Source organism: Berghia stephanieae, chromosome 3, assembly GCF_034508935.2.
Source record: "Berghia stephanieae isolate SIO BIC M18660-M18661 chromosome 3, UCSD_Bste_1.3, whole genome shotgun sequence".
NCBI classification, from domain to species: Eukaryota; Metazoa; Mollusca; class Gastropoda; order Nudibranchia; family Aeolidiidae; genus Berghia; species Berghia stephanieae.
This window is the reverse complement of record NC_088362.1, coordinates 83,657,091-83,677,819: the sequence shown is the minus strand read 5'-3', so window position 1 is coordinate 83,677,819 and position 20,729 is coordinate 83,657,091. Positions and strand designations below refer to the sequence as shown.

At 33.4% G+C, this 20,729-nt stretch overlaps 1 protein-coding gene across 9 annotated transcripts in view; it reads right to left on the bottom strand.

Annotated features, from left to right (window-relative positions):
* Nucleotides 1–20,729, bottom strand: part of LOC144968638 (uncharacterized) — a 63,550-nt gene that overhangs the window by 5,804 nt on the left and 37,017 nt on the right. For 2 of the 9 annotated variants that reach the window (XM_078907170.1, XM_078907177.1), the window contains 16 exons: nucleotides 20,277–20,729; nucleotides 19,597–19,788; nucleotides 18,402–18,548; nucleotides 16,973–17,099; nucleotides 16,121–16,321; nucleotides 14,165–14,359; nucleotides 13,081–13,240; nucleotides 11,957–12,102; nucleotides 10,272–10,437; nucleotides 8,840–9,382; nucleotides 8,183–8,233; nucleotides 7,064–7,207; nucleotides 4,109–4,249; nucleotides 3,392–3,508; nucleotides 2,063–2,234; nucleotides 291–466 (listed from right to left, as the gene is read on the bottom strand). The exon at nucleotides 20,277–20,729 is cut by the window's right edge and continues 124 nt beyond it. In XM_078907170.1, coding sequence (XP_078763296.1) covers nucleotides 291–466; nucleotides 2,063–2,234; nucleotides 3,392–3,508; nucleotides 4,109–4,249; nucleotides 7,064–7,207; nucleotides 8,183–8,233; nucleotides 8,840–9,382; nucleotides 10,272–10,437; nucleotides 11,957–12,102; nucleotides 13,081–13,240; nucleotides 14,165–14,359; nucleotides 16,121–16,321; nucleotides 16,973–17,099; nucleotides 18,402–18,548; nucleotides 19,597–19,788; nucleotides 20,277–20,729 — 3,131 coding nt within the window. The remainder of the gene's footprint in view (nucleotides 1–290; nucleotides 467–2,062; nucleotides 2,235–3,391; nucleotides 3,509–4,108; nucleotides 4,250–7,063; nucleotides 7,208–8,182; nucleotides 8,234–8,839; nucleotides 9,383–10,271; nucleotides 10,438–11,956; nucleotides 12,103–13,080; nucleotides 13,241–14,164; nucleotides 14,360–16,120; nucleotides 16,322–16,972; nucleotides 17,100–18,401; nucleotides 18,549–19,596; nucleotides 19,789–20,276) is intronic. The other 7 variants (XM_078907174.1, XM_078907178.1, XM_078907176.1 and 4 more) reach the window with 5 other exon arrangements.

Here is a 20,729-nt window from a genome sequence, read left to right as displayed (position 1 = left end):
TTAGGCCTCCTGTTTTTTTTTTATTAACACTCATACAATATTTCTTATATTATCTATATCAAGGTACTTACACACATCTCATTTGAGTGGGGTAATGTGTGTAAAGCACCTTACCAAGGACACAACACTGGGCGGGCAATAGAATTTCTTTTAAAATGATCATTGTCACCAATCCAACAACTGACAACCAAAGCATGGCTTGACTTTTCTGGCAAGATGCGGAGCTACTAATACCACTAATTATTAATGCTCTTGAACAAACATTTAAAGAAGGCAACATTAACCCTTACCATCTTTGTCGAGCTCCACGCCGAGATAAGCATCGCTCCTTCCAGGCAAGTGGCCCACATATTTGACCACCCCTTGGGTGAGTTTGCCTCCCACTCTTGAAAACTTGACCACATCACCTGACCGGACGTCACTGGGGTTGCATGGGGCAAAAGGACGCATGCCGTGAGTCAGGGTGCTGAAAGAATGAATTTAAAAAAAAAAAAAAGATAAATAAATATGTGATCTTCTATCTAAAAACTGTATTATATCAGGATGTATTAGAATGTGAAAATTGAAAATACAATCAGAAATATTAATTTGAACAAAACACTTGAGCATGTACACAGCGCAATAACCACTAAACATGCAACAAGCGTTTTACAAGTGGTTCCTAGCCAACAACAACACTTAACAAGTAGGATGTAACATTTCGCCTCTTGAGAAATATGGCAATATTTTTTTCTGACAGAGACAATCTCGATTTCACCACTGAGCTATCTGGACCCCACCAGACGTATGAAGACTAAGAGGAAAAAATATGCCCAGTCATACTTTTTGCATTTGAAAACAGTGGAATTCGCATAAACTCAACACTCTATATAGGGAAGCTTCAGCTTAAAGTCAACATCCCTTGTTGGCTTCAAATTTTCAGCTCTTCATCTAAACGTGTTCTGTTGATAAAGGATAAAGTCAACCTTGCCTAAAGTCAACAAATTTTTCTGGTTCAATGGTGTTGGATTTATTAAGATTCCAATGTAATGGATACCATTTGAAATAACTTACCAATCAAAAATTTCAATTTTCTCTTAACAGGAAAGAATATATACGACAACAACAATTGACATAAACCAAAACTGTGACACGTCACCTCATTCCAGTATTATGCCAGGGTAAAATAGAGACCAAATCGTGAAGATCAAGAGAAAACAAATTGAAACATAAACCTTTTATTATTTCATTATTTTGTTATTGTTCCTGTTAAAATAAACTAAATTGATTCCTCTCAGTGAAATAATTTTAACACAAGTTTAATGACAATAACAACAAACAGTAACAGCAAATATAATAATATCAGCAATAGTGACCTCTTATACAATGCGTACGTTGCATTCATATCAAAGTATATAGACATAGAAAAAAACCCCCAACTTATTGAGGAGGAAAGACGAGCTGTTACATGTTGCTCTGGTTGTGCTGTGTAACCAAATGTTCTGGGTGAAATTAAATGACAATAACAATTGCTACCCTCTGGACAGGATGCAAGGTAAAGTGTCCACCAGGTCTAACAGATCCAGCTACCAAATTACTGGTGGGTGAACAGGGAGGAAAGACAAAATCTGATCTTCACCAGGGATCTATCCCAATTCGTTTGTTTGTGAAGTAGGTGCTCTAACGCTAAGCTATCTTCTTCTTCCAGTGTCATCTCATGGGTTGAGGTCGACTTGAAATGACACGCCAATCTTCCCTGTTGTCGGCTTGCTGACTGCATTCGGCTGCCGACAATCCTGTCCATGTCCTCACATCATCTATCCAAGTTCTTGCTGGCTTGCCTCTTCCTCTTTTCCCCTCAACTCTACCCTCAAGAATGTCCTTGTTGACAGTTTGATGGCGTCTTAGGTGTCCAAAATACCTTAGTTTTCTTGTTTTTATTACTTTCATTAGGGTCGGTCTGATATCAAGGATATCACAGACTTCTTGATTTGTTTTCTTTTCTTTCCAACTGATTTTTCCAAGGCGACGGAAAGTCGCTAAGCTAAGCTATCAGGACCCCTAAATATAAAAATAAAATTACCTATTGAGGAGGGAAGATGAGCTGTTATTGAGGCTGCTCTTGTTGTGCTGTGTAACCAAAGGTGCTGGGAGCACACTTCGTAGACCACTGCTATTTCTTGATGAGTCCAGAGTGTTCAAAGGTCGGGTAGCTGAGCCACTCCTAAGCAATCGTGTTGAACTGCCTTCCTGACCTGAAGAATATGAGCCAACTTGCCAGTTAGAATAATGTATGGTACACAATTTATTCAACAACATATGAACATTTCTACGGTGCTTTTCCATGGATTAATCATGCTCAATGCAGTTAAGGACTTTTCCTTCATTCCTCCAGCAGGCCATATGGAACCATATTTCCATTTCATACAGAACCAGTCGCCTGTTTGTCATCCTTTTTGTACTAAGCCAGGTAATCATTCACACCTGAGTTGAATGAGGTTATGTGTGCAAAGTGCCTTAGCCAAGGATTTATTAGCAGGTCTGATAACCCAAATTGTTATGGGGCTCATTGTTTTAATGGCAATACTCTCAAACCAATGCAAAATAGTGTCGATTACAACAACGTTAAATTAAGCCCATTATTGTTTTGATGTTTTGGGATTTCAGACCGGCAAATATATGGACATAGGCTCAAAAGCATCAAACTACAATAAAATGTTAACATTAAAATATGAGCGCCTCTACACATCATTATCATGTGCCACCATTAAAATTAATACAAACCTTAATCATGCACAGTTCAACTAAACATTGAAGAATTCATATTTCATCAAACCTTCTTGTATTGTGCAGTGTAAATATTTATTTGGAAAACTCTATAGTTTCTTTGTAAAAACATTGTCGTTGAATAATGAACCCATTGAATACCACTTGTTTTCCAACGATTGCATAATATTGTTGCTCATTTATTGACTTAACCAGGAATTAATAAGACAGCTGATGGGCCAGCTGAATAATCTTTTGGTGCATGTAAATACAAAGCCAACATAAAAATAGGGAATTCCAAGTGGTTGAGGCTTTCTAATATGTTTTGCTGATGAAGCAAATATTTTCTAAAATAATCACTATATATAATTTTGAATCCATTGCAAAATAAAGTCTTAAATAATTAATTGGTTACAGAATAACTAAAAATCTTACTCTGATTGGTAGAATAAAGGTTTTCTTATATAGCATGGATTCTCAAATTCATTTTTACTGCACATTAACACTCACCCGCAAATGTGTGTTGCTAAAAATAACTCATTTAATATATCCAAAGCCTTGAGAGAATCCTGTTATAGTCTATTTTTATAAAAAACAAATAATCTTATTCAATGCCATCAAAAAACAAAATCATTTCCAGGCTTACTTCTTCTAAATTCCACAGATTTGGATCGCCTTCGAAGACGGTTGGAATCTCCATTTTCTCCATCACTGAGTGACGACAATGACTCATCTGGGGAGTTGACCCTTATGTGAGATGTCTCTGTTAGAGTGAAAAGTAATCAAAATGCTTGTAATACTCTTTAAAAATATTCTGGTGCTTAAAATTTAATTTTAAACTTCGTTTATATGAAAAATAAAAAAACAAATATTGGGGCTCCCAATAGCTCAGATGGTAGAGCACTCACTTCGCATGTAAAGGGACCAATTTCAATCCTCTCTCCTCCCTGTCCACCCAGCAGTGCTTGGGTATGTAACTGGTTGGTTAGATCTGCAGGAAGTACTTTGTGATATACTTGCATCTTTTTCCCAAAGGATAGCAAGTAATTGATATTGTCTATTTCATGCTATAGAAACCAGGATAAACTTCAGCTTTCTGGGCCTAATGGCAATAAAGGACTACTTTTTTATTAATTTCATTTGAAATGAATACTTTCATTGAATACGCTTTGTCTCTAAAACCTTTAAAAAAAAAATTCAATCTCATAATTCTGGCAATTTTGATTTTACCCCCAAATTTTCTGGTCTACTCCATTTCGACATAATACCAGATTGATGCAGTGAGCCACAATTTTGGAATAAAAACAGAAATATTTCTTAACATGAAATGTATATTAAAAAAAAAAAAGAAGTAAAATTTTACCTCTTGGTCCACTTTCCTGTGCAAGAAGAATATCAGTGGCAGTATCGGAGTCATCTGCTAAGTCGTCTGTGTACAAACCCCTGGGTGAGTCACGGTGAACTAATGACCTTTGACCCTCTAAATTGCCGCTCACATATTTATCTGAGCAATTGTTAGAAAAAAAAATATTGTAAAGATGATGAATTTTAAATTGGAAATGAAAGGGTAATGTGAGCTTTCACATTGCACAATATCCATTAAATGTGCTCAAAGTCCCAAAACAACAGGTCTGGTACTCATTCTACACCCGAGTATGGTGACATAATGCAAGTAGAAAGCCTTTATCAAGGACTCAACTTTGGCCTGCAAGTTAGGGACTTGAAGTAAACGCTTACTATTCAGAAGCCGAGTGTCACACACAAGACCACAAAGTTATAAACAGAATATCCCCACATCTTGAAATATGAATTGACCTACAAGAAGTCTTCTAGCGTCATCATTGGATTAAACTAACTCATTATTATCCAATCAACATTTCTGTGGGGTGAGTGAGAGGTTCAGGGGGTGAGTGAGAGGTTCAGGGGGTGAGTGAGAGGTTCAGGATCTAATCGTATCAGAAATCACAGCAAACTGAAATAAATATCTTTCAATCCACCATCTCACTATTATCACTGGACTAATGTTGTTTTGCCACATGTTCAGTCACTTTGTGATCTAAAAATAACAAAACCCGGAGCCTTAACATAAAGGCGATGTTATAATGATAGATCTGTTAGTAACTTATTATCATTGATATGATATTAAATGGAACAGCAGATAACTTAAAAACACCATCTGACATTCACTTTGTGCTACAATTCGAATCAAGTTGCAGATGTTATGCCTCTATGTTATGTGTAATAATTAATGGCAAATATTTAACTCGGTCTTTAAATACACCACGTTTCACAATGATAATCCAAACATTTTCTATCTTAAAGAGTTAGAATAAAATGACTAAATGATATCAAAGTAATAAATCAAGGAGCAGGTACTGGTGTAAAAGGTTTATGTATACGAATCAGTGTCAGACAAACCCGATGAAAAAATACAAGAAAAAAAACCCAATGATTGTTTTTGGGATGATCCAGTTGAGGTTGGCTGAATTTCTCACTTGATAGTTTCTTGTATTTTTCTTTCTGCGTTCTCTGACACTGTTTCATAAAACCTTTTTCATATTTTGACTAAAAAGTACAAAGGTAAAAGTTCCTGAATACACTGGAGAATCAACAATAAAACAATTCTGACTATTTTCATCACTATTGATGTTCTTTTTAAAATAGCAAGTCCAAATTATTAGATATAAAATGAAACACAAACTATGGTGTTACTAGCTTGTAAAAGACAGACCGATTATGAAAGGGCTCACTCATTATAAAGTGACGGTTTTATGGCTTGCCAAAGAGAGTCAAATCTTTTTTAACTTGAATAACAAAAACAATTATATCATGTTAAATTAACTTTATTAACATTTTAACTGTTTTTTTTTTCTGTTATTGTCTGAAGAAGAACCTTTGAGCCCAAAACATTCTGTGTTTCGTATTTTGTACTTTTAAAAAGATGTTATATTCATTTTTGTACATCACTTTTAATATGCTACTCTACATCAACACACAGAAATGGTCAAACCATAACATCAATCTATAAATTCCAAAATCAAACATACTGTGTTTTAGTAAGGTACTCTAAATCTAGCCTCAGAGCACACTGACATTAAAATACAAGTTACCAAGGTTATATAATACATAATCATATTATACATAAATAAAATAAATAAATATGAACATTTACATTGCACATGTCCATGGTTTTACCTTGCTCAATGGCCTTCACAATGTTTCCTTTATTCTCCCAGCAGGCCATATATAACCATATTTCCATTTCATATAGTACCTGTCGCCTGTTAGGCATTCGTTTTGTACTAACACTCTTTCAATATCTGTCACTGCCGACAGACAGGTACTCATTCGCACATCAGCCGAATGAGTAATGTGCAAAAGTGCTTTACCCAAGGACAAACCATCGAGACCAAAATTTTCCACAATCACTGTTATCCATCCAGCCACTGACCACGCTTAACATTACTTGATTTTTCAATGACAAGACTTGACATTGTACTGCCGAGCCACAGAACCAGACATAGATATCCAATGATTGGAAACACATTTAATAGATAACCCGTTATGAGATATGAAAAAGAATGGAACAGGAAACAATATGTATGATTGTAAGATGATTCCAAAAGCAGAGTAAAGAATAAATGTACAATAGATGAAAGAAGAAAGGGTTTCATTCAATATCTTTCTCATGGGAGATAATTATTCAGGGCTGAAATCAAAGACCAAGTATGAAATTGAAATGTATGAATTTATTCCAATATACAAAAGAATCTGCAAAGTGGTTTTATACATAAAAATTCAAAGCAATGATTTGTAAGTACTCATTTTAGTGTAAGGAAGAGAATTATGTAACTGCAAGAAAATTAGGAGACTCTTTATATGAGTAAAAAAAAGGATAAAAACTTGTAGTTTTATCATTAAATCATTTCTTAAATACAGTAACTTAATAACTTGATATTAAAACTTTCAATTAACCAATAAAAAAAGGACAGCAAAATCATTTGAATATCAAAAATATCAATAAATTATAAAAAGAATGTTATTTTCTTTTTTCTTTTTTTTTTTGATGGCATGCTTTTTTATCTCATGCGTTTACGTTTATACTTTTCTTTTTTTTTTTACTTTTTAATTCATTTCAAGTTAATAACCTATTCTAAGACATCATTGGATCAATTAGACTCACTACATTTAGTCCATTAAAAAAATTTATAAAACCTTTGAAATTCATCTTTTCTAGTTTCCTAAACAACTTCTAGAAAAACCAGATTTCCCATAAAAGGTTCAACCACAGCAGATCTAAATCTACAGGAATTTGTACCATGGATTCCATTAACTTTCATGTAATTTATCCCACGGCCGTTTATAGCTGACTCATCAAGGGACTTGGTCATAACCAGGGTATCTGTGTTGTCACTGTCCGTTGATGTGTTTAATCTGGTTTGTTGTTGCCTTCCTGTGTTGACTTTGATGCCACACATCAAGCATCAAACCACACCACAGTAAGTAATATAAGAAAATTGGATGCATATTTGGCAATTACACAAAAACATATTGAGACTGTCTGACTCTAACCGTGCAAATGTGAAAGAGGTGACTTTAAAGAAAAATAAAAGAAAAACAATTCTACAATAACTCTTGTCATATGTGGTTAGGTCACACGACTATTCCCACCAAATAACGTGATTGTTGTTCGCTTCTGTTGGTCACTAGGAATTGAACTTTAATATTATCTAAAAAAAAAAGTTTTTCTACTCATACAAACACCCTCGATATAGATATGTATTCCTTTGGCTTTCGTGATTGGTAAAAGTGGCAAAAATCACTATAATTTCTTATTTTTAATGTCATTGTATGAAAAACTGTCTGAAAACAATGTTAAGTCTGTATGATCAAGATGCAGAAAACTTGAGTTTTAAGTCTAAATTGTGACCAACTATCTCATAACGGTTTTATGAATAATTTATTAACTTTGAGTTAGATAAACATGTTTTAAATAAAATTTTTAAAAATAATTACGATTGTTTGATTTGTTGTCAATGTTCCTTTGTTTATTGTGTTACTGACGAAGGGTTTGAATGAGAAACGTCCATTGTTTGTACTGTTTTAATCCAAAGCCGTTTCACTTTCACCTTTTCGTCAGTATATTTAAGATCCTAGTCTTCATGAATTTTTACTATAAATCGAAGTCTCAGCATAAAGTTCACTCCAAGTATAATACATTCTGACAGTTGTTCAAATATAGAAGACATGAATATTGTGCAAAGCAGTCTAATTAATTTACATGAATGCACAGAGATAATATAGATGATTATATATATTATAAAATATTTTGAGATACTCCAGACAAAACAAACATAGAGGAAAAAATAGTATAACATCAGAGTGCATAGAATGACATTTAATTTTTAAAAAGTCTTTTGCAAGAAAATCAGTTTACCTTGCTGCAGCCATTGATTGGCTCTTTTCTGTTTCAGATTGTAAAATATCTCTGTTAAAAAAAAAGAAACAAAAAAAACCTAAAACAATGATGATAGGGATGCATGGATATGGCACATCAGTGCAGGCCTGGAAATTTTCACTAATTGACACATCATTACTTATATTAATTATCAAAATTTTGTCGACTTCTTTTTTTCTTCTTTAGTTTGATGTGTTTTTTAATTAAATAATAGTTGAGTTTACAGCACTCAATATGGGAACAAACTACCAAAATTTTGAAATTAATACAGAAAAATAGTGTCCAAATATCTTCATATCTAAAGATCACAATTCTGCAAATTAAAAAAAAAAAAAAAAAGAATACTAAATAGAAAGGCGATATAACTATTTTTTATAGAAAAATTTACTGTCCAGCTAATCATAGCTGAGGATGATACAAAAATGTGAGTTAAGAGACTTTTCCAAGAACTCAACTCTGAGTTGCCCATAGCTTACTCAAACCAAGAACCTATAGGTCCAAAGGTGAAAGACATACCATAAGACCACAATGCTGCACTAAGACAATTTTTGAAAACAGATTACTATGAAATGAGACACAAAGAAGAAGAAGATTACTATGAAAAAGTAAACATGAGTAAGAGTTACGACAAGTTACCTTTAGAATTAAGTGCAGACCCTGAAGATCGAGACTGGTAATCTCTCTCTGGCATGTCCGAATTGTATCGATCAGACAACAATCTGTCTCCAGTCCTGTCATCCTTGCTGTAGTCCCTTGGGCGGAAATCATGAATGTTACTATGCAGTCTTGGCGACTTTTCCCTCGAGAGGTATCTCTTGTCATAAGAAGACAAATCTGCAACCCGCTGTGACTGCAACTTTTCAGAAATTTCCCCATCAGGCCGTGATCTATCTGCATACAGCACACTTGATTTACTAGCTTCAAGGATACCGTCTTTCTTTGGTGGGTATCGCAATCTGGATTGTTCAATACTTTCTCTTTGTAATAATGACCTTGAACTTGACTCATGATGTTTACGTTCAGATGTGTAGCTGTTGTCTTTAGGAGCTAAATCTTCTCTGTTGATTTTGTACTGATTTGGTAAGACTGATCTACTTTCGGTGTAGTTAGAGTACGATGACCTGTAATTCTTATCCTTATAGTTGTGTGAGTTTTGTTGGTTTCGTAACACTCCATCATCTGTCGAGATTAAAAAGAGGTTTCATTTCAATCATTTGCTCTGCTATCAATCAATCAAATATATTTATATATACGTACATCTTTGGCAATGTTTTTTTTTTTCCATTTAAATTTATCTTCTGAAATGTAAACATGAATGATCACAATATTGCTTTCTACAACCTCATCATCATTTTGTTGCGATAAACTGACAAATAAGATTCCTGATTTGATCTGGTTGATATCTTGATATATTTTTTAAAAGACAATCACAGAGAAGTAAACTAAATGATAAAGATTGAGATAAACTTTTATGCTTTTATTGAGAAGAATACATATAAATTCTTAATCCTTTCATGGTGAAATTGAACTGTTTTCAAATCCTAATTTCTCTCATTTATTTTGTTATAACAAAGATAACAGTGACAGCAACGCATCTTTTCAGTAGCCCTTCAGAGCCATTCAGCCCCTGGAGCCTGAGTTTATCCTGGTTTCTATAGCGTGAAACAGACAATAGCAATTGCATGCTATCTTTTGGATAGGATGAGTATCGCAAAGTACTTTCCACCAGATCTAACAGACTCAGCTACCCATTCACAGCTGTGTGGACAGGGGGTCAGAAAATAATCTCGACTGCACCTGGGATCAATTTCAGTCCCTTTGCGTGTGAAGCAAATGTACTATCAACTGAGCTATCGGACCCCCTGACAGCAATGTAACTCAAGCGTAATTGAAGATTGAATCAAATCACAGTTGCTACTATTTTGGTGAAAAAGGTAGGATATGATGACAGCTTAGAGTAAAATCCCGCCATGATTGTAATTATTTAAACTGAAAAACCCACAAATTTCGTGGTAGCCATGATATATTCCAGTAAAAGAAAGCTGTTCTATCTTGTTCTTTATATTACCTGATTTGTAACTAGAATTCAATTTATTTTCACTATGACCTCCTAAATCCTTGGATTCCCTGAGCCGCATGTTTTCCTCTGTCAGTTGGAAATTTCTCTCTTTCAGACTGCGTAGGTCTTCTCTCAGTGTCACCATCTCTACACGTAAGTTGTGGCCACCAACCTCCTATGATTAAAATCAAAATTATGAGAATATATCTTTAAATTCAGCATATTCTTATCACACAGGATGTTATCAAACATTATCAGCACTTATCAAAACAAGGATAGACTCCATAGCCATTTAACTTTTGTGCCAAAGTTTATCAAAGTTTCTATATCTTGAAACCAATTGTTTGTAACCTTTAAGATCAAGCAGTAAGATATTGAATGAGACCAAGCTACCCTCATGGAATCACACCAGAGATGTTTAAGTATCAATTCAGCACTTTTTATTTAAGGCACTGGGTCCCTATTCATGCATGTTAACAACTGGTTTATCTTTTTATTTAAAACTTAATATATATTTAACCTTACCATTACAGCAGACAATATAGAAATGATAAATCTTAGAGGTCTTTTTTTTTTTTGGGGGGGGGGGGGGGTTTGTGGCACTAGGGACACTTGAGATCATTTCAGCGCAAGTGAAAAGGAAGATGACTAGGAAAAAGTTATAGATCTGAAGTTAAATGTACCAAAGGAAACGTCAGGCAAAGGTAACTAGTTTAAAAAGGGAACAGATGGTTCATGAGCGATTCATCAATATCCATCAAGAGAAAAAAAATGTCCTATCCAGACATAAACAAAGGATACACTCAAATCATTAAAAAGTACTATATATCCATAATTAAAAACTATAACAGCACTTACGGGAGATGATTTTCAAGTTTAAAATAATATAATCTCAAAAAAAACAAAAGGAACTCTACATTTGACTGCTTCGGTCTTGTCTGAGTGTGCACCATTCAGATCTTAAAGCTAAATAATTATTATGTCAAAGTTGTTGAAGAGTACACACAACACACATCCATAAAAACACATACTCACATCCAACTACACATCCATCAATAAGATAAAGGAAAAGAGTCTAGCTCTTGGTATTTTTTTAATAGACGAAGTGTACATATATAAGGGTCTTACAACAATTTGAATTGCTTTTTCTTTTAAAGGCATGGTCACACACTAAAACTGTATATAAGAAAATCTATGGAAAGATGTTCCGCTGGTGAATGCGCTTCACCAAGCTTTCATTTTCTTCATTAACTGGCATGCTGATTTGGAAATTATCGCAATTGAATGGTTGGAAAACATTAAAGTAGGAAAAAGTCAGTGTAATCAAAAACTTACAGAGCATCTATACATTAGGGGAAAAGAAATTTGGCAACTTTGATCGTGATGACAGCTTTGATAATTTTACAGCAAAAAACAGTATGTGACTTACCGTGTCAAAACAGTATTACGCTGGGATGAATTGGACACCAAAAAATGAATTTAGAATTGAAATGATAAGAAATACGAACTTTGGGTTTTTTGCAATGTAGGAATTTGTATCTATTTCTCACCAGAAGGAACAGAAATTATACCCGCTACATATTCTTGGCTATAAATTAAATTTTCTACACTTATTTCACACTGACATAATATCACTTTGAGACGGTGGGTTACATATAATACTCTAGAAGAACATGATTTTCACTAAAACTGACCTGTAAATCAGCAATGCTGAGACTACGAGATTTCAAATCTTTATTCTCATCCTGAAGGGACCTGATTTTATTTTCTGCTTTTCCCAGCTTTGATGTTGCTGATTCATGTGCTTCCTGCAAGTCTCTCATGTGACTTTCTAGATCAACTGAAATAAACATAACATTGGAATGTAACGAATCATGCTAATATACAAATATACATTTGGGGAATGTCTTGTTTTGAAGTGACACAAAACTTAGAAAGCACTCAACCAGGAGTGGTAGATAGCTGATTCAAAATGAAATAAAAACCATATTTTGCTCAATACAAATTACAAAAACATTTCAGTATTTGTAAAGGTATGTAATAACTTGAGCTTTTTTATATAGTACAATATTCACTAAACATGCTCAAAGCGCTTTACAAGGAGTCCCTGACCAACAGCAAAACATAACATGTAGAACAAGACATGACGCCAGTTAGGCAATATAAAAATTTTTCAGACAGAGACAACGCTGTTAATGGCCAGGTACTCATTATACACCTGAGTATGGTGATAGATAGTGAGTAAAGAGCCTTTTCCAAGGACTCATGCGCCGATTGAGGCTTGAACCCAGGACTTTCTGATCTGAAAGCAAGTGTCATACCATTAGACCACATAGTCGCACAAAGATAAAAGATATATAACAATATGAGTGCATTCTATGGCTTAATTAAGACACGCCTATCCTGTATCTTGAAATTGTGATAATAATAATAGTGTAGTCAGAATAATTATGACTAAAAATTAATTAAACAAATAGCTGAGTGTAGTAACTTTTCCTAGAGTAACAACTGAGCACAGTCTGCTACTGGAAATGTCATTACATCCATAGCAGTGGATTTGATAGAGGTGCTGTCTTTTTGGTTGTTGTTGTGGTTAAAACGACAGGTGCTAATACAAATCATATTGATACTCTATTTCTCTTTTCAAAGACACAGCAAGTAACCTCTTTGCCCACCATGGGAGGTCAGAAGACCCCACCTGGTGGCACTGAGTTGTTTCTTCATCAGCTATTTACAGATAATTAATGAATCAGTTGTTACTCCTGGTTAACGAGGTATGTAGACAAATGTCTACACAAAAATAAATTTTAAAACAAACCAATTTTACGTTGCAACACGGATGGGTGGTTTGGTGAATAGTCGCTAATCTCTGATGAATTAGATCTACGACCACTTCCATGTTTCAGTCTCTGCAGCTCATCTCGTAGAGACACAACCTCTGTGGCCAAAATTTCTTTTTCAGCAACAGTTTGCTTGAGCTGAAAGAATAATGGTAATTCATTGTTAAACTAAGATAATTCGGAAAAATCGCAAATATTCTCAACTTTCCTCATAATCTTTCCCTTTATATTTCTTGTGATGTTAAAAAAATCATCAGAAGCTGTCACCTAGGGATACCGTGAATGACTATAGATTACACATCAAACAAAAACCTGATGTCAACATGAATCATTAACGTATGTACAAGTGAGTTGTAAATACATGTGGTAATATTGGGAGTGGGTCATTGATAACAAATCCATCTGATCATCCGTTTTTTAATACTTCTTCTTCCTCGGGATTTGGAAATGTCACACATAGAAGGACAAGTTTCAATATATTACATAAAATTCAAGGTCACATCTATTTTATATAGATAAAAAAAAAGAGATGTAAAACCACTCTGCTTCAAAGAACATTCTCACCTGTCAAATTGGAGATGTTGGATCCATCGTCACTTTGTATCTCGCTGTGCTACAAAATGAAATGAAAACCATGGTTTTACTGAAAACATTTTACCTTGGCATAGATTTTGATTAAACAAAAGTAGAAGAATGAAATCTATACCAAGGTCAAATGTTTACAATAAAACCAGTTTTGATTTCCCTATTTAGCATAGTGAAATAAAAATGACAATGGATCCAACATCTTTGATTTGACAGCAATATGGTTTTCCTTCTTTCTTAACTAAAAAATGAATAACGGCCATATAGTATTTAAAATAAAATTTGTAAGCTTTTTTGTGCAATTTTTTTTTCAGTCTTTTCAAGAATGTTATCTAAATATAAATTGCAATATTCTTATTTATTTCAATTTATGCATTTCTGTTACTTTGGCAACAATATTAATACATACGTTATTCAAATTAATTTCTGGTAAAATCTGAATGGGACCTAATTACCTCCTGACTAAATCTATCTTACTTCTAAAACAGTATCCTCGCTTGTGCCAGGCCGATGCATCTTGGCATGATCGAGGTCATCCTTCAGAGATCTGTTTATGTCTTTCAAGTCAGAAATCTTTGCGCTTAGAGAATGGACTTCAGCCTCCCTCTTTGTTAATAACTTTCTAAGATTGGCTATTGTGTCTTCTAAGTCTCTCATCCGGGGTGAGAAATTCTGTGAAAAATAAAACAAAATATATTCATAACATCTTGATACAGATTAAAAACACTCTTACAATGCAGAATGTCTTACAATGCAGAATAGGGTCATGCATACCTTTTAAAGTATTAATTATAATTTTAGAACCTATTTGAAATTTTACATGTCCTGTAAAATGTCCTTTAAGCTTTCTTTGTCTTGTGATCATGTGACCTAAGCAGCATTAGAGTATTATTGCTATAATTATTATCATTATCATTATCATTATTATTACTACTATTATTATAATTATCATTATTATTATTACTCTTCTTCTTCTTCTTCTTCTTCTTCTTCTTCTTCTTCTTCTTCTTCTTCTTCTTCTTCTTCTTCTTCTTCTCTTCTTCTTCTTTTCTTCTTCTTCTTCTTCTTCTTCTTCTTCTTTCTTCTTCTTCTTCTTCTTCTTCTCTTCTTCTTCTTCTTCTTCTTCTTCTTCTTCTTCTTCTTCTTCTTCTTCTTCTTCTTCTTCTTCTTCTTCTTCTTCTTCTTCTTCTTCTTCTTCTTCTTCTTCTTCTTCTTCTTCTTCTTCTTCTTCTTCTTCTTCTTCTTCTTCTTCTTCTTCTTCTTCTTCTTCTTCTTCTTCTTCTTTCTTCTTCTTCTTCTTCTTCTTCTTCTTCTTCTTCTTCTCTTCTTCTTCTTCTTCTTTCTTCTTCTTCTTCTTCTTCTTCTTCTTCTTCTTCTTCTTCTTTCTCTTCTTCTTCTTCTTCTTCTTCTTCTTCTTCTTCTTCTTCTTCTTCTTCTTCTTCTTCTTCTCTTCTTCTTCTTCTTCTTCTTCTTCTTCTTCTTCTTCTTCTTCTTCTTCTTCTTCTTCTTCTTCTTCTTCTTCTTCTTCTTCTTCTTCTTCTTCTTCTTCTCTTCTTCTTCTTCTTCTTCTTCTTCTTCTTCTTCTTCTTCTTCTTCTTCTTCTTCTTCTTCTTCTTCTTCTTCTTCTTCTTCTTCTTCTTCTTCTTCTTCTTCTTCTTCTTCTTCTTCTTCTTCTTCTTCTTCTTCTTCTTCTTCTTCTTCTTCTTCTTCTTCTTCTTCTTCTTCTTCTTCTTCTTCTTCTTCTTCTTCTTCTTCTTCTTCTTCTTCTTCTTCTTCTTCTTTCTTCTTCTTCTTCTTCTTCTTCTTCTTCTTCTTCTTCTTCTTCTTCTTCTTCTTCTTCTTCTTCTTCTTCTTCTTCTTCTTCTTCTTCTTCTTCTTCTTCTTCTTCTTCTTCTTCTTCTTCTTCTTCTTCTTCTTCTTCTTCTTCTTCTTATTATTATTATTATTATTAATATTATTATTATTATTATTATAATAATATTATTATTATTATTATTATTATTATTATTATTATTAGTATTATTATTATTATTATTATTATTATTATCATTGTTATTATTATTATATTACATTCTTCCTCTTCTTCTTCTTCTTCTTCTTCTTCTTAATGTTATTATTATTATTATTATTATTATTATTATTATTATTATTATTATTATTATTTATTATTATTATTATTATATTACATTCTTCCTCTTCTTTTTCTTCTTCTTCTTCTTCTTCTTCTTCTTCTTCTTCTTCTTCTTCTTCTTCTTCTTCTTCTTCTTCTTCTTCTTCTTCTCCTTGTTTCTATTAATATTTTTATTTATATTTTTATCATTATTGTTATTATAACTGTCATCATTATCATTATAATTATTGAGTATGATTGTTACTGAAAAAAAAAAAAGAAACTACAAATATAACTCCTGCCATAGGCAAACAATTCCATACCTCTTTCTCAGAGAATGATGGAGTGATGGTTCGACTGCTAGCTCTAGACCCGGCATTAGAGTGGACACTCGCTCTGTCCAAATTCCTGGACTCAGACTCCATACGATCAGACAAAACGGCTCCTCTAAGGCCTGTTAAGTCGGGAGATGAAGGAACTCTGATTCGATTGTCTGGTGTCAGACTTCTGATGTCAGAGTTTTGCTAAGAAATATATTTTAAAAAAAAAATGATTAGTACAAACTATTAAAACAATTTTTAAAAAAATGAATTTCTACTGTTTGGTGTTTGAAGCAAAGGTCATTCTGCTGTGCCACACTGCCTAAAATTACACAGTGATGTGGTTTTAATCAAACAATTTTACCTTGCCCAGGACTTCAAGCAATTGCATTTAAACATTTGGTATAAATTGAATAGGAACAAAACAAAAGAAAGAGACAATTAAAAATTGTGGAAGAAGAAGAAATGAATTCTATTTAATTTAAGCTCCGAGTAAAACTTCTTTGTATTGACACGATCTGGTTGTTTTATACGGCAAAATGGCCAAATGAATAATGAACTAGAACCTACAGACACAGGCTTTAGAACCCTCTCTGACATCTATTTTTTTCAAAAGCTAGAAACTTAATCTCTATTGTTCGCTTTGCTATGCTGTAATGCGGCTGATGTGTGATTTATTTCAGTCTTTCGTTCAGATAAACTTAAAGAAAAAATTCACTTTGGGATGAATAAAGAGAATTTCTTTTTGACATTATTAATAATCTAAGACGTCCAAATCAAGGGGAAATAATAATATGGTAAAATGTCCCTAGTATTTGTTACACAAATATCCACATTACTTTCTAGAATACCAACCTGTTGTTGAGAGTAAGAGGGCACACTGGTAGGTCTATCACTTTCTCTATGTCTGGTTGACGGGGATTGGTAACCCTCAATGTGGCCATTAGCACCAGTTGGTCCAGACCTATCTACGCTGCTAGATCTACGGAAACAGGAAAAGGGAAAGAATTGGATATTGAAGCAGTCACCATTTTCTACACTGTTCATTACTTTTTTAATATCCAGTACCATAATATTGAGAATAAAATCAAGATCTTGATAATTAAAGCTCAAAAAAAAAAAAAAAAAGAAAGAAAGAAAAGAAAAAAAAAGAAAAACAATGAAAAGGTGGATGGAAGCCTCTTCATCAATTAATCCACAAAGACAAATTATGTGGACGCTTCAGGTTTCCTCTCTAGCACTGTATTCATTCCTTGTATGTCTTTTATTCTATTTCATTTTACTTTATGATAATTCACGATTCTTTAAAATGGAGCACTTTATTTCCTGTCCCACCATTGCTATACTTTCATCTTACACCAGTCTTTAAGGCCTTAATCCTGGTTTATGTTATTGACAAAGAGGAAACATGAAACGTTCTCATTATTTGTTATTTTGAATCAAGTTGAAGATTCTATTCAAATGCTGAATTTAAAAAAAAGAATTTTGTTTGGTTTCATTATAATAAAACAACTTTGATTTTCTAGTCTTCTCAATACTGTAGAATAGCAATAGCACAGGGGCCTAATGTCTATAATAAATTAACTATATTTCATCTCTTCCTTCATCCTTCTGTGTTTGTTTTACTGGGAATACTTAAGATACCATGAAAAGTACTCATCAAAAGAGAGAAACATCCTCAAATAATCACTATTTGCTAGAATCCAGTCAATTCTACAAAATTGATCACCAGCCCCAGATTCAGAGTCACGTGATATCAGGAATGACCAAAGTGACCTTTTAACCTGGTGGCAATGTTACACGCCTGTTTCTCCTATTTTGAAAATTTTGTGCATAGGTGTTTCAGGCGATTGAGTTTTATTACATCAATCCGGATTTATGCAATTTACTCAAAGAATATTTTCTCTGAGAAAGATGACAGAAGAAACAGGAAAAAATGCATTTTAGCGTTGTGTTCTTGGGTAAGCACATTTTTAAAAAGCCAATTGTAGCCAACCTGTGGGGCGTTCACTATCCATGATAATAAAAATGACTGATGATAATTATGAATTTTAAATTTTATCCACAAACTATTATCACTAACAAGTTAGCTGAGTCTTGTAAAGTTTTAGTGGTAGATTCAATCTAGTTTCTGTTGTGTTAAATGTGGTCTATACCAAAGTACTTTCTGTCATATTTAACAAACCCATTGGGGTCAGAAAAGAATAATTACTGCATCTAGGATCAATACCAGTGCCTTTGCTAATCAGGCAGTTGCTCTAGCAACTAAGCTTTTAGAACTTACCTAGAGCCGTGTCCAATGTACTGACCCAATTCCTGTTCACTGGTGATGCTACTAAGACTTTGTGCTCGGCTAGAATGGTTGCTACCAATGCGGCTTGATGGATGACTTGGAGGTCGGCTGCCATGTGTGTGGTCCCCGTTCTCTACACTTAAAACAAGAAAATGGAAACTCTCACTTCATAATGTATAAAAACAAGTTTGAGTTTTATTCCACACAACATCATTTGTTTGGTAAAACAATCAGAGATGCCAACCTCATGAATAAAAAATGTGTTATTTGTCTGGGAAAAATTTGTAATTTCAAAAAAATAAATTTGTAACTCAACACGGGTCCTTTTTATGAGTAAAATTGAACACCATTCATAAATAAATAGAAGGAAAAGGTGGCTTGCCAAAAATATGTAATTTTCAAAGATTTTAATGTTTTTTATATTGGCTCCATTTTTAAATTAAAACTCATATTTTTCGTAATAGTTGGTATCTCAAAATAGTCATTAATTGATCTTGTTCATATTACTCTTTGCATCTCATTTTTTAAATATATGCTTATACTTATATTCAACTTATGATGTATTCATGCATTTGAATGTGTGTTATTATGATCAAAACTGTCTCATAGTGTAAAGCACTTAGAGCTTTGAAAATTAAGAACTGAATGGAAAACCTTTGTCATGAATGGATGGACCAGCAAATATAATGATTGGAAAAAACAAAACAAAGAACATGCCTATAAAGGGAGGAATGGCTCGGTTTTGATGAGTTTTCTAACATTGTACAGTAATTTTGCATTTAATACAATGCTTCTTATCTATAGAATGCTATCCTTAAACTGTATTGAATCTCATTATGTGCTTGTTCTTTCCGATTTCCAATTAAATTTTAATTGTATGACAATTTTTGCGTTAATGTTCTAATAATTTGAGCTGCCTAATTTTTTCTTAAAAATCTTTATTGTCCAACAAATTGCAGTTCATGTGACGTAAACTTTGCTCAAACACTTTGAGATATGACACAAAAAAAATATTTACACATACACAGATACAAACAAATACACACAAATACATTTATAGTACACACAAGCATCTATACATACACACATACATACATCTAAATACAGATAAATACAATAGAAACTGATTAAAATACAGTGAGAAATATTGAAAAAGTAATGCATAGTAAAATAACAAAATGTTTACATTCTTTCTCTTCCAGAAGTTGCCTCTGATGCAGGTCTGGAATGTGTTGGGGTAAAATCACGGGTAGGTGTGTTCCTAGATAGAGAACTTATCACAGCCTTCTGGTCATCTTTGTCATAGCTGTCAACATCAGATCCTGGTCGGCCAGACCTAGCAGGGGAAAATCTATCACTTGTGTTTGATGAGGGTCTTCTGAAAATCAAATATAATTGCGTGAAAATCATAAGATTATACATTGCGCAATAGTTTGTATTATGCCAACAGTTCCATCACCCACCCCTCCCCCAACCATCAAAAAGAAAAGAAAATTCAACACAAAAAACAAACAAAAAGACCTAAAAAATAATACATACATTTGTGCGATGGACCTTTTATCTATCTGAAAAGCTGTTCAAAAGTTCAAATGGATTTAATGATTACATTAATTCCTGTGAGCACTTTAATATTTAACATTTGAGATAGCCATCTTTTAATTAGAAAATCAAGCATAACTCTGATTTCCTTCTGGAAAAAAAGGATTTTTTTCATATGACATAAGAGTTTTAACGGCTCTGAATCTCCATATATCCCTATCACAGACCTTTTAAATCTAAAATGTGTTGAAAATGCCATTAAATTAACCTCAAAAACTTTTTAAAGACAGCCCTGGTTGAATAGGATTTCATAGTGAATGCTCTCACCTATAAACTGCTTCTGTTGAAGGAGATTCTCTAGCAGAATTGTGTGATAACAAGTGCACTGGACTAGGACCAGATGACGAATGCACATTTCTATTATCTCTTTCTTCACTCCCTAGTGAATGAATTGAACTGTTACTAATTCTTGATAAGTCTTGACCAGGAATGTCACCTATAATGTCATCAACAATATCATTTTGTTTACCACTTTGGTTAGAAATTCTAGATGATGGTCTTTTATTTATCTCATCCTTGACCTTTTCATTTGAATTCCAAGACTTGTTAAGCGGCTCCTCGCTACCATTTTTAATAGGCGAGAATTCACTATAACTTTTCACTGCATCGTCACCAACTGGTGAATGTCTTTTCGTTAATGTCTCAAATTTCAATGATGAGGTAACACTGTTAATAAAATCTTCTGTGCTTTGTGTGGTAACTTCATTCTTCTCAGCGACA